The sequence below is a fragment of the Neltuma alba genome, unplaced genomic scaffold, assembly GCF_004799145.2.
Source record: "Neltuma alba isolate B1F8T4 unplaced genomic scaffold, ASM479914v2 tig00012998_pilon, whole genome shotgun sequence".
Classification (NCBI taxonomy): domain Eukaryota; kingdom Viridiplantae; phylum Streptophyta; class Magnoliopsida; order Fabales; family Fabaceae; genus Neltuma; species Neltuma alba.
The window spans coordinates 32859-45666 of record NW_021637349.1 but is presented as its reverse complement, the minus strand read 5'-3'; the positions used below and the strand labels follow the sequence as shown (position 1 = coordinate 45666).

General features: G+C 36.1%; 2 protein-coding genes and 1 non-coding gene across 4 annotated transcripts; 2 read left to right on the top strand and 1 right to left on the bottom strand.

The window, feature by feature from the left end:
* Positions 1-195, top strand: LOC114733456 (U2 spliceosomal RNA). The gene has a single exon (XR_003739079.1). It is a non-coding gene; the product is annotated as a U2 spliceosomal RNA (small nuclear RNA).
* A 377-nt stretch (positions 196-572) lies between these two features.
* On the top strand, positions 573-5853 carry LOC114733451 (protease Do-like 10, mitochondrial). Of its 2 annotated transcripts, XM_028920919.1 has the most exons (9): positions 573-1076; positions 1689-1934; positions 2527-2613; positions 2919-3114; positions 3638-3897; positions 4072-4199; positions 4335-4538; positions 4775-4825; positions 5347-5853. In XM_028920919.1, the coding sequence occupies exons 1-9, from the start codon at positions 671-673 to the stop codon at positions 5572-5574; spliced, it is 1806 nt and encodes a 601-aa protein (XP_028776752.1). In that variant the 5' UTR covers positions 573-670; the 3' UTR covers positions 5575-5853. The 2 variants fall into 2 exon arrangements, with proteins under 2 accessions (XP_028776752.1, XP_028776753.1); XM_028920920.1 differs by lacking the exon at positions 2527-2613.
* Positions 5854-6629: 776 nt separating this feature from the next.
* Positions 6630-12440, bottom strand: LOC114733443 (serine/threonine-protein kinase/endoribonuclease IRE1a). The gene is made up of 7 exons (XM_028920911.1): positions 11930-12440; positions 11072-11303; positions 8801-10251; positions 8061-8233; positions 7608-7854; positions 6971-7277; positions 6630-6862 (listed from the first exon to the last, which is right to left on the bottom strand). The coding sequence occupies exons 1-7, from the start codon at positions 12115-12117 to the stop codon at positions 6719-6721; spliced, it is 2742 nt and encodes a 913-aa protein (XP_028776744.1). The 5' UTR covers positions 12118-12440; the 3' UTR covers positions 6630-6718.
* Between the last annotated feature and the right edge of the window lie 368 nt (positions 12441-12808).

Here is a 12808-nt window from a genome sequence, read left to right as displayed (position 1 = left end):
ATACCTTTCTCGGCCTTTTGGCTAAGATCAAGTGTAGTATCTGTTCTTATCAGTTTAATATCTGATACGTGGGCCATCGGCCCACATGATATTAAATTAATTTTTTTAGGGGAGGGTCCACTACAGTAGCTTGCTGCTGGGATCCTCGCGAGTCGCCCATGTGTTGCACTACTGCACGGGCCTGGCTCACCCCCCCAAGCCCAGTTTGAAGTTTAAAGCCCAATTGTGATTGTGAAATTATAAATAAATGATAGTAAGAATAATAAGTTACATTAATTCTTAAAATGTTAAAATAATTTAGTAGCTTAGCCCAATCGAACAATAAGAATGAGTTGGTGAACAGGTCCAATTGTCTTTGAAGCTTAATTAAATTAAATTTTTATTGGGCTTCTTCCATTTAGCGCGAAGTCTAGGTTTTGATCCTGGTCAGGGCTTGTGACATTGGACTCACGGAGAGTAAGTCTGGGTGGCTTCGCTCCAAAAAAACTCTTGCGCCAATTTTTGAAAATAAGCTGAAGAAATTTGATATGTTAAAATATGTTGGCATGTTGATGATCGTGACACATTCGAAGCCCTGCATTGCACTGTCGCGTATTGGCGCCGTTGGGGGAGGGAAGCGGCAAGCAGAGAGACGTTTTGCAAGATCCACTTTCACTTCTACCTGCCAACCATGGCAACATACGTGCGTACAGTTCGCAACCTTGCATCGTTCTCTTCCTTGTCTCTCCGTCTGCTGAGAGATTGCCATGTGACTCCACCAGCGGCAAAGACATCAAACGCTCTCCCCTCTTGTATTCGTCGAAGATCCACTCGGCAAAATAACCACTTAGCCAGAAATGGCGCTCGCACATTGTCGACTTCTGCGTCCGCTGCTAAAACTTTCAACGCAAATAGGTATCGGAGGAGTTCTTTGAGGCGGGTTCAGCCTTTAAATCGTAAATTTAACCCAAGGGCTGGTGCTAATTTTGCGATCGAGCTTGCACTGGATTCTGTTGTCAAAGTATTCACTGTTTCCTGCAGCCCCAACTACCTCCTCCCCTGGCAAAACAAGTCCCAGCGCGAAACAATGGGTTCCGGTCAGTTTTTTTCTCCCCCTCTTTTAACTCACTTTACTCACTGTTCTTGGCCGGCCTATTATCTGTAATTCTAACATCATGGTCAATTTCTGCTTGGCAGTTTACTTCCGTTTATGCTTCAAATTGTTACCCCCGGAATTTGATACTTGATAGTTTATGATTTGTAATGGTGGTAATTCTGTGAGGAAGCTTTGATGTATCCCTATTAGTGTAATTGAGAGATAAGTATGATCGATTTGGCTAATATTGTGTGTTTGTGTTTGCAATGCATCATGAATGATCAATACTTGGATAAAACCTTTGCTGCTTCTGTGGGTGTTTATACTTCCTTTAGTTAGGTTCGTTTTCATTAAACAGCCCCTTGTAATTCTGCCTCTTCTGAAGTTTAGTGGTGGTTTGGTCGGTGCGCGCATATGTGTAGATCACTAGATTGTACCAAGCACCAACTTACCGAAAACTTTTAAGATATTGTACTTGTATGATCTGCAGATGCTGATAATTATCTTGCATCCCGCTAACTATTGAATTAATTTGCTTTGATTTTTCTATATTTTCAAACATACTTTTTCACATAACGCTCCTCTCTTAAAGATTTATATCATTGTCATATAGGGTTTGTGATTCCTGGCAAAAAGATTCTTACAAATGCTCATGTGGTGGCGGATCATTCATTTGTGCTTGTAAGAAAACATGGCTCGTCCACAAAGTATAGAGCAGAAGTCAAATTTGTTGGTCATGAATGTGACTTGGCTATGTTGATTATTGAAAGTGAGGAATTTTGGGATGGCATGAATCCCTTGGAGCTTGGAGATATCCCTTTTTTACAGGAAGCTGTTGCTGTCGTGGGTTATCCTCAAGGTATTCTTCATCAAACATATTTTAATATTATTTTTGTCTTCTATTCAGTGCTATCAGAACTGAACTGGCTGGTTCGGCTGTTCTGACTGGGAACAGCTATATATCCACCCTGGAACACTTGAAAACCGGCCAACTCATGAACTGGGGAAGCCGGCCAGAGCCAGTTGAAAACCAGTCAGAATTGGTTTTAGCATGCACGACAATGATATGGATAAATATTGTCCAAGATGTTTTCATTTTTCATGGCGGATTCAATGCTTGGTTTTGTTCTAAAGCCATTGCTCGTATTAGTTTAAAGTGTTTATCTTGTACTAATAGCTCTTAGTACTCCATGACTTTGGTTTATATATTGATGGGTGAAACTTGCTGTTTGGTGGATGGAAAATTTAACTTCTAAGCCTTTTTTTGGGACTGATAATTTTCCAAGTCTCTCGACAATTATTGATAAGATTGTATGTCAAATTTGAAAATTTGAATTTATGCATTATTTTGTTGTTGTTGTTGTTTTTTTTTCTTTTTTTTTTTAATTTTTTTTAATAAATAGATATCTAACTACTCATACCTCTCCACCATACGACATTGGAACGTAAAGATCTTTCCAAGTCATCATCCGATGCTGAAGGGCTTGATAACCTGGGCTTGGGTTTTAGTTCGAAGCCTATGCTTTCTGAGATACCAAGTAATTCATTTTTCACCACTTCTGGACCACCATTCTTTTGCACAGCAAACACCCCCTCCCAAAGAGAAGAAAAAAAAACTTTTTTATTACTAAAATTATTAGTTGTCCTTTCACCAGAACCAAAAAAAAAAAAAGCTGTTAGTTGTTCTCCTACGTACTTCCTCTGCTATCTTCCATTACATTCATCACTCGTTTGACGATAAAGATCTCTTAGAATAATGGACTTATGGAATCTATTATCTGAATGTTTAAAATAGAGTTTTTTTAACCAAATTGTTCACATTTATCACAACTGTGGTTTGCAGGTGGTGACAACATTTCAGTTACTAAAGGGGTTGTTTCCAGAGTTGAGCCCACACAATATGCACATGGAGCATCACAGCTGTTGGCAATACAGATTGATGCAGCCATAAATCCTGGCAATAGTGGTGGCCCAGCGATCATGGGCAACAAGGTTGCTGGAGTGGCTTTCCAAAATCTGACAGGCGCTGAGAATATAGGGTAAGTTGTGTTTTCTTCCTTTATGATTTAGAATCATCAATCCCCTTTTTCCATTATTTACTAGTTTTTAACTTCATAATAAAATTCTAAAGTCTTAAACACCATTAAATTGCAATTTTTGTTCTCTACCTATAGGTGTTAGATCACAGTTGTCTAATTAATGAAATCAACAGTTATAGTCTCCAATAATGTCTGTTTGGATTTATCTCACTGGAGTAAAAAAGAACGGAAAAGATAACATCTTTAATTTTTTTTTTTTAATTCATATTTTTCTTTGAGCGTAGTTACATGATATATATGTTTCTTGAAGTTATTTAGAAATCCAAACTTGGGGCATTAGTGTCTGCTGAATTTCTCAGATTGACATTGTGGTAAACTGGTAGTTCGCATCCATCAGTATGTGTGCTTCAGCTTACATGATAAAATACCCAGCCGTTCAAGTGAACGAGATTGCTTTGTTTAATTGTTTTTGATCAAGCATAAATATATCATGCTAGATTTTCTTTCATACTGTATGTTGCAGTTACATTATACCAGTGCCAGTAATAAAGCATTTTATATCTGGTGTAGAAGAAAATGGAAAGTATAGTGGATTTTGCTCCCTGGGCTTATCATGCCAGCCTACTGAAAATGTTCAACTCAGAAACCATTTTCACATGCGACCTGACATGACTGGGGTGCTTGTGAGCAAAATTAATCCACTTTCAGATGCATACAAGGTTTTGAAGAAGGATGATGTCATACTTGCATTTGATGGCGTGCCTATAGCAAATGATGGAACGGGTGAGTTGTTTCTTATTATTCTGAATTTGAATGCATACAATCTTTGTGGCATGGATAGCTATCTGTACTTGAGAACATTTTCCTCCTTTCCTTCAAATGTTACCTTGGATTGCTTTATCTGGTCTTTGAAAACTAGTTTAAGTCTATACTCATGATACGGCACGTATGCTGCAGTTCCTTTTCGAAACAGAGAACGAATTACATTTGATCATTTGGTCTCTATGAAGCAGCCTAATGAAAAAGCAGTGGTCAAAGTTCTGCGGAACGGTGAAGAGCATGAATTTAGCGTCATTCTTCGTCCTGTAAGTTCCTGTAGGCTGTATATATGATCTTTACTTTGTAAATAAATATCTAGTGTATTCTTCATCCATGTCTTAAATATTAATTTGGAGAATGGTTTTTGTGAAATAATGAATATTTGATGTCCTTATTTTCAGCTACAACCGTTGGTTCCAGTTCATCAGTTTGACAAGCTCCCAAGTTATTATATTTTTGCCGGTCTGGTATTTATTCCACTCACTCAACCATTCCTTCATGAATTTGGAGAAGATTGGTATAATACTTCACCACGTCGACTGTGTGAACGTGCGTTGAGGGAATTGCCCAAGAAGGCCAATCAGCAACTTGTCATTCTATCTCAAGTGAGCATCTTTTGATCTTTAGTGCAGTTTAACATAGCCAATATTTGCTATGCCTATCTCAGTTATGTCTTACTTTTGTAGCGTTGTACGCTTTTGTCTAGGAAAGTGATTCGATTTCAGCGTCAATTACCAATAGCATCCCATTCTCTTGTGTTGCTTTTAGCGGACATCAGTAGAGAATCCTGTCATTATATTGAAAATTGCCTTCTTTTTTATTTTTAAAATTTTTTTAACAGGTCCTGATGGATGATATCAATGCTGGGTATGAGCGTCTTGCAGAATTACAGGTGCAAATATGTATTTTGTTTTGTAACTTTTATCCTTTGATGAATATTTATGATGATCATACCTTAATTTCATTTAAGTGGTAATCAAATAATATGTGGACTAAACAATCTTTTTTCTACCTTTGGAAATTCTTAATAACAAGAAAATCCTATCTTTAAAGGCTGTTTTGTAATTTTTACCAATAAGTTTTTAAAAGGTGGCCCAACGAGCTCATCCTGTTACCCCAAGTAATAGCTTCAGACCAGTTAAAAGACAAGAGGAAGGAGATGATTGGGTAATAGTGAAGCATATCACAATGTCATAAAAAGATTGGGTGAAAGTGATTCTCCAAAAAAGAAAGATAGGGTCAAAGTGATTTGCAAAGCTTTATTGGTTCGAGAGACTCCAATGCACATTATTTAATTTATTCACAAGTTTCTTACTCAGGATAGAGTACATGCCATCACCGATGATGAAGCCATATTTTGCTCTCGGAATTGTTGTTACGTAGTTCCTTGAATTTATTATTTCTGCTTTACAGGTTCTTAAGGTTAATGGAACCGAAGTTGAAAATTTAAAACATCTGTGCCAGCTTGTGGAAAATTGTAGAGAAGAAAGTGTGCGATTTGATTTGGATGATGATAGGGTCATTGCCTTGAACTATGGATTGGCAAAAACTGCTTCTTCCAGGATTTTGAAGCGTCACAGAATACCTTCGTCAATGTCTACTGATCTTGTCGATGAACGCAGTAATTTTCCTCTGAATTAGGTTTGCATTATGGAGATTTTCTGCCCTTGACTTGCCTCCATGAAGGATTGATGAATCCGTGAGGTCGGTAGACAAATAAGAAGGAAGAATTTACAACCAAAACAAGAGGCAGAGATAGTCACCACTCAAATTGCTTGAGTCGGTGTTCATTCTTGAAGTCGGCACGGTTTCACCGATGACAGGAGAGTTCAAGCAAGCATTATTTATATGTTTTTTTGGGTTGCTGTTTCTTGTACTAAAATTTTAATACTTCATATTAAAGTAGTAATATTCTTTCCACATTGCTGGTGGGCGAACTTTTGTATGATATTTGAGGCGCCCCACCTCACCTTTTTGTTAATGGCGGATCAGGCGGGATCTCGTTTACTGTCTGGACTCTGGAGCGACGGGGCTGGCAAGGAGGATGTTCATGCATGCTCATATGAATTTGGTTAAATTATTAGAAATGAATTCCATCAATTTCAAACTTGTATTATGGCGGCTTGTGATAGTAGAATTATTTTTGCACAAAGAACATTTATACTTCTAGAGCTCAAGAAAACAAGCGTGATAGAAATGTGGCACTCAACTAAATTCAACCCATTCGAATTGAATTATTGAGTTGTTTAAATTATATATATAATTTGAAATTTTAATACTTTTTATTTAAAAAACATGAAATAAAATTAATTTTTAGCCATAAACTTAAAGTAGTAATTAAGCATAAAAAAATTAAAATATATAAAATTTTAACGGTTCAGAAAAATATTTTCTATTCTAAATGGTCAAATTATGTCTAAAAGTTTAGATTTGATATAAGACTAGCTATGCTGTTTTCCAACTTCGAAGAATCTCAATTCTCAACTCTGCATAACAGTTTAAATTATTAGCTATGCAATGCAGTTAGCTATGCATATATTATTTAAAACAATTAGTACTGGCAATTAAATTTGGAGAACCGATAGAGAATAGAAGGGCAATATGCCAGCCTGTACAAGGAGAAGAATGCCAAATTAAATTTTTTTTTTTTTTTTCGGGAACCAGCATCTGCTCTTTGAACTCATCAAATCAGAACATGCTTAAATGAAAATGAAATACGTATTGCAACATTTGTACATTACATTAGACTAGATAATAACAGTTTAATTCACAGACAACACTTGTACTAATCAACATTATTAAAATACCTTTGGAAGCATTCCTCCTGCTTGCAATATTTACGTACAATTTTATACACTTTAATTAAGAGTTTAGGAAATCGACTAGCGAAGTAGTCATTGAACCCTTCTGGAACAGGTCCTAGAAGTTGCTGAAAAGGCAAAACATAAAAGAAAATATTAGTTTCAACTTTTGTAATTAATCCCAACCTCAACAACAGAATGGAATTAATAATGTGCAAGCTACTCTAAACAAGAACCTGAATTTCTCGAGGCAATTCTCTATAATGATTCAGCTTGTTTCTCATAACCCGCAACAAGTCACGAACACTGTCATACTTATATCGCCTGTATCGGCCGATGTTAGCAATGAAGGCAGGTTCCATCTTTTCATTCCAATTTGCATTGTCTAAGGCCTGTGGCGCAATACTTTCTAATGCCACTAAAAAATTAGAATTAGGACTCCTGTCTTCTAGTTCCACCCTATCACTAGCATCACGAAGAAATGAAAGTCTCATCTCAGAACTCCAGAAAAAAGGATGATGCAGCACTTCAATAGCCTTTGGCCTGAAAATTATATAAATAGATTTCTTTAATGAAATCGGTGACCTTCAACCAAACATAAAAAAGAGAAAAAATATAATTACAATTCACTTGATTTGTCTTACTGGTTAACACCTTTTCCATTTATCCAGAGCTAAAATGCCAAAGAGGCTGAAAGACTTAAATGCTTTGCATGGTTATCAAACTTGGCCACATACTCCTTTTCAAATGAATAACTTTTCTTAAAATAATCAATCATTTCATTCTAAACAATAATTAAGGAATTGATATCTAAGGAGCTTGGAAAGTATACTTCTCCTTGAAAAGAAATTCTCTTAAAAGAAATTTATGTACCTTGACTTTGGATTACGGTTTAATAAACTAGAAATAAGATCTTCAGCCTCAGGAATGAACTCCACTGGAGCAAGGTTCTTTTTATCTTTCACAATATTGAAATCACGTTCAAGACGCTCTCCAAATGGATGTTTTCCCTTAGTTATGCAAAAGAAGAGAACACAACCTAGACTAAATAAATCTACTGCTCGCGTTTGACGTCTTTGATGAAGCTGTTCTTGTGCTTGCCAACCAGAACTGCCACAACCTGCAATTTAGTAATTTTTTAAAATAAAAAATTAGTAAAGACCTTTAGATTATTAGCCATGGAAGCCCTTGGTTAGATGAAAACGGTCAGTGAACAGAAATCATAAGATTTTGCAAATAATCCTACATCAATGCAAGCCGTGCCGTTATTGACAATTGAAGTAGCAAATGCTAAAGCAAAAATAAAATCTTTCTTGAAGTACTTACCAGTACCATTATGACTAAAGGAAGATATATCTCCAAGAAGGCGTTTGCTGATACCCATATCAGACACTTTTGCACCTAAATGTCTTTCCTTAGTTATCAAAATATTCTGAGGTTTCAAATCACGATGTATTATTCCCAATTCATGCAAGTGAACAAGTCCAGAAACTATATCCCTGTGTCATCAAAATTAAAAACGTGGGATTCAAAAAGACGATCTTAATAAAAAGGCATACAATAAAGTAAACTTGAAAAGTAGACATCATTTTATAACCTGTCACAGAAAAATACAAATTGTAACTTTAACAATCTTGTTCAACTACAAAATTCCTCAACGAAAGCTAAATAAGACCCTTCTGTGTATTGCTAGCCATTTTGTCCTAACCATAGTCATATCCACCAATCATTTTACCGTACCATTACCTCCATTTATGTCATCCTTGATGACTCACCCATCCCATTTGAACTTCACTATCAAATTGGAAAAAGGTTGAATTATTTAAGGCAAACCCTCACGCCTCTTTCTTGAAACTACCCTACCTGTACCTCAAATCTAGCACCATCATGTATCACCATTCCTTGCCTTAAGCAAGAGTTATATAATCAATAGGAACAACGCTCCTGCAAATCAATCTTCACATGATTGAATACTATAAACAAACTATCCATATACACTGAATAGAATATCTTAAAAAATATTTTGAATAGCCAATATATATATATATATATATATATGCACAAACCTGATCAACTTCAATAATAATGAGGATGGATAGCCATTTGCTTTCCAAAGCTCTTGCATGTTACCCTTTCCCATCTCTATTTGGACCTTCAAACATTCAGAAGATTGGTTTTCACTAGACCCTGGTTTTGAAGAGCAATCTGAATACATCTGAATCAAATCATCTAAATTGCACATACAACGTTCCAGAGCAAGATATATAAAATCTTGATCAAATTCAACCCCATGCCATCGGACAATGTTAGGATGATGATCAGATGCAATAAGATTTTGAATTTCTTTAACAGCAATATCATAATGGGCCTGGACCAAACGCTTGATAGCAACTGCCCGACCTTCATACATTCCCTCAAGGACTATAGTACCATTACTTCCCTTGGCAATTTCTTTATTTGATACGAAGAGTTTACCAATTTGACGTCCATTGGCTCCTTCAACTTTTTCAGCACGTGGCAATGCTTCTCTAGCAACTTTGCTACTTGCCATTACGTCCTCATCTTCTGATGACAGATGCTTATTTCTTTTGTCATCAATGACATTATTTTTTCCTGACTTACGTGCTCTTTTTTTCTTAGAAGGAGAAGCTTTTATTTCGGATCCACCATTTTGAACCATCAACATAACTAGCTTTTTGACCACCGGAAGACGGTGCACCAAAAGACCCAGAAGTAAGAGCACAAACAATAATAAAGATGCTCTTGGCCATTCTGTCATCTTGTTTCTATCAACTTCCCCTCGTGTGCTAATCTCTGTGGGAGGTTGAGAGAGAGTGGCTGCATTATCATCAATGTCATGGGGATTAAAATTTGAGGGCAAAGAAGGCAACGCATTTGGAGAGGTAAGAAGCATCGTATCATCATCACGTTGATTTAAAGATATATCTAAATTTGATTGTGGGAGAAGCATCAGATCTGAAGTAGGCACAGGAAGCATTTTCTCATCATGATGATCACCAAAAAGAAGATTCTTTTGCAGGCGATGTACCTCTTTTAACTCATGACATGCATATGGCATAGCAAAATCCAAGTCATTGTTGGAGGCATATTTATCCTCTGAATCCAAAGAAGCCCCACTAAACAGATTTTCATCATGTCCACAGAATAATGAAGCCTTAAATTCAGCCACATTCATAGTCCACAAAAATTTTCCAGATCTAGGACCGACACCTTGTAGAGAATAATCTGTTCTAATTATTTTAAGCAGAAGCTCTGGTGTGCTTAGCATTGCAGGACCAGCCAGCTCTTTATTCTTTGTATTGACAATATTTGTTGCATTATGCATATCACTCCTCCACAGAGCAGAAAGATTATCAGCAGCATAGCTTCGAATGAGCTTTCCACTTATAGCATCAATTTCAAATAAAGTACTTCTTCTGGAACCAAGAATAACACCTCCATCATCCGAAAAGGTAGGTGTAGCCGCAACAAAATCTGCCACAGATGTTGAGAGTCTCTACATCCACAATAAACCAGTTAGAGGGAGCACGACGGAAGTTGAAACCCAAATAAATTTCAAACACATTAGTGCAGAAAATTCATGCTTTATATATATAACATCAGCTGTAGACCGAAAAAAGCCAGTAAGCTACAGATCATCAACTTTCACATCAAAAATATTAAATTAGAACACAAGTAGAACAAAACATGCAGTATGTAAACTAAGAATATCAAAAGCTGTAGTCTCTCTCAAATAAAACTCAATAGGAAGTCCCACGTTCCTCCTCACTACCACAGGGAGTTTCATGGGTTTGCAGGTTATGTTTATTATTTTAATTGCTCATTTTCAATTAAATTTTCCCTTTAAGTTTGCAACTTTGCCATGGCAGGTTTATGCTCACAAATATTAAGGACTTGTATTCCAGGCAAAGCTTTGCTGCTAATTTAGCATATTTCAAAGGGCAACATTAAAAAAGTATAGGCAACTAACGATCACTAGTTTTAAACAAAATACACAGAATGAGAAAGCAACACAATGCATGCTTCCATCCTTTTATGACTATGATATAAAGCCTGATGTAACAGCAAATTCACATGATGCAATGAAAATTTTGTGGCAACCAAAGAAAAAGGTTAAAGGAAGTAGAAGTGGGCAGAGAGAGAAATATCATGTGTTATTAAGAATACATTCACATAATCTGAAACTAAACTAACTTGTTAATGATTCAATATATACATTATTGTTAAATCCAGGATACTTGTTGAAAACCACAGCCAAGATGCATTTTCTATGAAAAGCTAAGTTAGCAACAATGTATTGATATCTACGCCCGTACCATTTTTCCAAAGTGCTTGCTTTGGATATATAGTGCCCAATCATCTCCACATTCCATGAACCCGCTAGCTAATCCACACACATTCTCTTTAATATTATCCTTGTTGAAAGGAGCTTGATATGAGTGGTAGATTGGTGATCCAGTAGGGAATGACCATATTACCCTCATAGAACCAATCTCCACCAAATATATTGTCCCATCTAGGGTAGCAACAAGGGTCGTATTGGGCTTACTGTGCAATGACAATATAAAAAGTAAGAACCAAGCAGAGTAATATGGTTAGATTGCTTTTTACCTTAAGAGAAACCTAATACAACGGCACTTTGATGTTTAAACATAGCGTGATGTTGGAAATTTAAACATCATAACTTTTTCTTTTTCTTTTCTTTTGAATTCCAAACATATATCTTTGAAAGGTAAATGAGTAGCCGTCCTTTTTTTCATTAAACTTTCAATAAAATAATGAGAATTTGATAACTCCTACTCTTTTCAATCCATCCTACATGACCATCCTCTTCAACATCGAATAAGCCCTAAGCTGGAACATGTGGGGAGGAAAACGAAGCTGCATGTTGACTTTTTAGATATTCCAAGATTCAACTCTTGCATGATGCTATAAATATTAATTCATCCCTCCCCTTAAGCAAAAGGGAAAAAAAAAAAATCTTATGGTTGATCTGATCCTGACCTTGATTCTTTTATAACTGTATCTACTCAACAACTTGATAATCAAAACAAAGATCACACAAGCAGCACCAGGTTTTTAAAAACCAATTAAGAGAACCCAAAGTAATTATCATTACTAATAATTTGTAAAAAAGACAAATAATAGCAAGTAAGAAATACTCAAGAACTCACCGTGAAAAGGACAAAATAGATCGGCCTGGACGGCTTAAGGGTGGGTGTATGCCATCAAAGCCTCGCTCAGTATGATCCACAAGCGAGACTTGGGAGCTCTCTAATCTCAAAACATGGCAAGTTAAGCTCCATAACAGCGGAATTAGCCAAAGCATAAAGCGCGTGAGTCTAAAGAGGCGATATTTCATCTGGCGGCTTCAACGATAAACTCCGAAACAAAGGAATAGATGAGTAAATAATTATTCCGAACAAGAAGAGCTAGTCTTGTGTTCTTAACTTAGGATAAAGACAGAGAAATGCCCGAAATGGTATAAAGGAAGAAACGGAAATCGCAGGAAACAGCGACTGGCAGCATGGAAGATTCGAAGCTTCTTCATTCCCTGAAAAATTAGTATCTCCGTCTCGCAGGAATAATCCATCGTTGGATTATCGGCTAAGAAAAAGTCAAATGACACCTGAAGTCATGATCTTGGACTTCCTGGATTTCTGCCTCACAGCCACGGCTTACTACAAGAGTTGTCCCTGAAATCCTTCAACGTTAGTATCATGTTAAAAATATTCAGTTTCTAGTTTTTTTTTTTTTGGGGATCAACTTATTACTTAAAAACACATTTTAAAATTATAACTTAATATCAAAAGATGTGTTTTGACCATTTTTCAAAATTTATTTCTCGCTCTCTCCTTTTTTTTTTGATACAATTCTCACTCTTTTTCATAAAGTTGTTGTATTTAGGTTTTACGTGAGAAATAATCAAAAACTCTAATTTTGATGAAAGTTATTGGTTAAAATAAATATATTAAAATAAATAAATATAAAGGTGCGTAAAACATGGTGGGAAAAAAAAAAGGCGTCCAAACGTGGTAAACAAAAATAATAAA

Excerpts from the sequence above, each read along its gene's own strand:
- LOC114733451 (XM_028920919.1), top strand. The coding sequence starts at position 671 with ATGGCAACATACGTGCGTACAGTTCGCAACCTTGCATCGTTCTCTTCC. Across the intron at positions 1,935-2,526 it reads TGTCGTGGGTTATCCTCAAG|ATCTTTCCAAGTCATCATCC; the intron begins GTATTCTTCATC and ends TGGAACGTAAAG. Across the intron at positions 3,115-3,637 it reads ACAGGCGCTGAGAATATAGG|TTACATTATACCAGTGCCAG; the intron begins GTAAGTTGTGTT and ends TGTATGTTGCAG.
- LOC114733443 (XM_028920911.1), bottom strand. The coding sequence starts at position 12,117 with ATGAAATATCGCCTCTTTAGACTCACGCGCTTTATGCTTTGGCTAATT. Across the intron at positions 7,855-8,060 it reads CTTTAGTCATAATGGTACTG|GTTGTGGCAGTTCTGGTTGG; the intron begins GTAAGTACTTCA and ends ACTAAATTGCAG. Across the intron at positions 6,863-6,970 it reads AATTGCCTCGAGAAATTCAG|CAACTTCTAGGACCTGTTCC; the intron begins GTTCTTGTTTAG and ends TTGCCTTTTCAG.